Source organism: Notothenia coriiceps, unplaced genomic scaffold (genome assembly GCF_000735185.1).
Source record: "Notothenia coriiceps isolate Sejong01 unplaced genomic scaffold, NC01 NC01_scaffold00007394, whole genome shotgun sequence".
Taxonomy (NCBI): Eukaryota; Metazoa; Chordata; class Actinopteri; order Perciformes; family Nototheniidae; genus Notothenia; species Notothenia coriiceps.
Genome location: NW_011340095.1, coordinates 83,478 through 86,829, shown reverse-complemented (window position 1 = coordinate 86,829; position 3,352 = coordinate 83,478). Strand labels below are relative to the sequence as shown.

General features: G+C 42.5%; 1 protein-coding gene across 1 annotated transcript in view; it reads left to right on the top strand.

Annotated features, from left to right (window-relative positions):
- The first annotated feature begins 561 nt into the window (after nucleotides 1-561).
- grm3 (glutamate receptor, metabotropic 3) overlaps nucleotides 562-3,352 on the top strand; it is a 22,086-nt gene continuing 19,295 nt past the window's right edge. The window contains exons 1-2 of the mRNA XM_010769521.1: nucleotides 562-1,123; nucleotides 2,475-2,618. Of these exons, the coding sequence (XP_010767823.1) occupies nucleotides 806-1,123; nucleotides 2,475-2,618 (462 nt within the window). The 5' untranslated portion in view covers nucleotides 562-805. The remainder of the gene's footprint in view (nucleotides 1,124-2,474; nucleotides 2,619-3,352) is intronic.

Genomic DNA, 3,352 nt, shown 5'->3' with positions numbered 1-3,352 from the left:
CATGACATGTTACTTGTTAGACGCTTTTATCCAAAGCGACTTACATACTCAATACTGTGGGCAATCCCCACAGGAGCAATTTGGGGTGAAGTGTCTTGCCCAAGGACACAACGACATGCTGACTGCAGTGGGGTTTGAACCTGATCCCAACATCAAGGATCTATCCACTGCGCCACACGCCTCCATGTATTATTATCATTATTATAAACATCTTGGTAATAATTTCAGTTTCAGCCATCCATCTCTAGGCCCATGACTTGAAAGAGGTTCCATCTGCCTATGTCTTCCTTAATTTTTGAATTCAGGTAATCATAGTAGATGGTTTTAAGTCTTTCTAAATCTTTCGGAAGACACATTGTGGAATAATTTATTGATTCTGCCTTTCAATCCAGGAGAATCCCTCACTTTCATTCATTCATCAATGCTGACTGACTTTCTTGCCGTCCCTATTTTAGCAGGAAAGTGATATTATTTATGATTTTGATAAGCCACAACTTAATTATCCTTATATGGGTGTTGTCGTTACTAAAAGTGCTATCTCCTGACCCCTTCCCCTCTCTCCAAGCAGGACTGATGTCCAGATGGTGTGCCCCTCCATGTGTGGTCCAGTTCAGCGCTCCCTGACCGTTTCATGGGCCACAAACCGACCCAAGCATCCACGGCCTCAGCTTCACTCAGCCCCACCGCGCACCAACCGTAACCCCTCACCCCTAACCTTCACCTTCAGGCCCCCGCCTCCTGCTGCCTCGCTCTCTGTCAAACCTCTCCTCACCTGTTGACAATCCTAGCCCGCCTTGAGCCCAACATGGTGGCCTGCATCCCCGCTCTAATTTTGGTCATGATGATTCGGGGGGTCTTGCTTTCTGTCGGTGACCCACCTTCGTCTCGCCGGGAGATCCGCATCGAGGGAGATCTGGTGCTCGGCGGTCTGTTCCCGGTGCACGAGAAAGGTGCTGGGATGGAGGAGTGTGGGCGTGTAAATGAAGACAGGGGGATCCAGAGACTGGAGGCCATGCTGTTTGCCATCGACAAAATCAATAACGACGAGACATTGTTGCCTGGGGTATCTCTCGGGGTTCACATCCTGGACACTTGCTCCAGAGATACCTATGCACTCGAGCAGGTGGGTCAGGATGTTCATACATAACATACTGTACACAATAAACCCTGCATGTTTGTCAATGGAAGATGATGCTGGATGATATTGAAAAGCACTTTTCAGTCATCTGAAAGGCCAAATTAGCTGGATGCCCATTGCCCAATCAATGTTGATGGTAAATGCTCAAATGATCCCGCTTGCGGAGCTGTGTTGGTAAATGTACTCAGGAGCTGGGAAACAAAAAACTGAAACCTCTGTTGGTCCTGATCATCATTCGCATTCATCTTCAGAGTTTATTTGTGCAAACTCTGCTGCACATTCACTTCCTCGCTAAACGTTCCTCTGCTCCAATTGCTCCCTGTAGTCGTCTCACACCCTGCACACACACACAAACACTCTCACACACACTCACACACACACAAACAAACACGCTACAGCACTGACTGCTCTTTTCCAAATGAGCTTCCCTAACCTTACAACAACCAGATTTCTGATTTCTTTTAACCATCTTTACTGAAGTTCTTCATTATATTCTGAAATAAACACGACTGAATATCAAAGTTAGCAAAATGTATCATTGTCCATAACATCCTCTGCACCCTTTTTGTAATGCCATTTTTAAGCGAAGAGTGCAGGGAAGTATTGTTGTAAGCGGCATCTAGAGCAAAAAACCCCAGAGAAACATTACATTTACATTTATATATTTTGAAAGTTGCTCTGCAAAGTAAGTTGGGATGACAAAAAGTAAAAAAGTGCATTGTTTCCATAAAAGTAAATCTATAAGGTCTCGTTAAAAGTTCATCTTCAGGTAGAGTAAATGTACCTTGAAATTCTTTTTAACCCACAATGGTGAACGGATCCTGCCTCGATAACAGCAAATCCTTGATGAGAAATAGAGATTGAAGCTATTTGTGATGAAGGAAATGAGCCGGATATAAAAAATTGAAAAAGAGCACTTTCCCTCAGGGATTGTTGTCTTCAAAAAAATATATTGTATCTTATTTCTGAGCTAGGGATAATGCATCCAGTGATCTTATACAATGAGGTCTTTGACTGATTGTATGAATCTTGTATTCTTGATGTTTGATTTCCCTTATAGTGTCAGGGGAGATGATTTGCCATTTGGACCCTGTTCTGAAAGCATTTAAGAGCCCCAAGTGTAAAGCAATATGCTTTTATATTCCCTTCAAAAAGGAAAACATATTACATTATATAAATGTATCGATTAATCTTTATTTATGCTTCAAATGTATTTTAAAGAACGTTATTCAAGTGTGCCACATGCTGATTAAGAATGATATGTAATATAGATCATATGGTATCCCATATGTTGCACAACATTGATATGAAATATCCGTGTGGGTTTGTTTCCCAGGCTCTGGAGTTTGTAAGAGCGTCCCTCACAAAGGTGGACGACACAGAGTTCATCTGTCCAGACGGATCCTACGCTCTGCAGGACGACAGCCCGCTCGCCATCGCTGCAGTCATAGGTGGTTCCTTCAGCAGCGTTTCAATACAGGTAACAAACAGCTACCACATTTAAAGAGGACATAATGCTTATTTTCAGGTTCAAATGTTTAAATGCTTTTATGTTCAACAAGTGCTTTTATTTACTGCCTTACCTTCAGCACCTCTCTTCACCTTTTTTCTAAAATGAAGCCTTGTCTACTCTGATGGTTAGCTGCGCGCCCGTTGTAAACACAAAAGTTAAAGGTGACCTATCATGCAAAATGCACTTTTGTACGTCTTTTATACATGAATATGTGTCCCCGGTGTTCCAGGGAACTCACCAAGTGTCAGAAAACACAACCCTCTCTATCTTCCTCCATACCCAAATCTCTTAAAAAGGGGCTGCAATGGATCTGATACAGACTGATCCAGATTTGAACACTTCTGTGACATCACAGAAGTGGTGCTACGGCTATTGGGCCAACTCCACCAATCAGGAGGAAACAGCCACGGACATTGCCGTTGGAAAGCGCTGGAGACGCTGTAGTACATATGCCAGGCCTGTAGATGGTGCTGTTCTCACAGAATCAGCCCATGCAAAGACAGTGTTAAATTGAGCGAAATGAGGAATGGCTAAAATGCATGATCTGTTTGGTATTTTGAAAAATAAAAAGTATAAATATGCCTTATATAGGTATGGTCCTACACTATATTATTCAAATATAGCATGATAGGTCCACTTTAAATGTAAACACACCAGCACAATAACCATGTTTCACATAACTACATAAAAAACGTTATAGT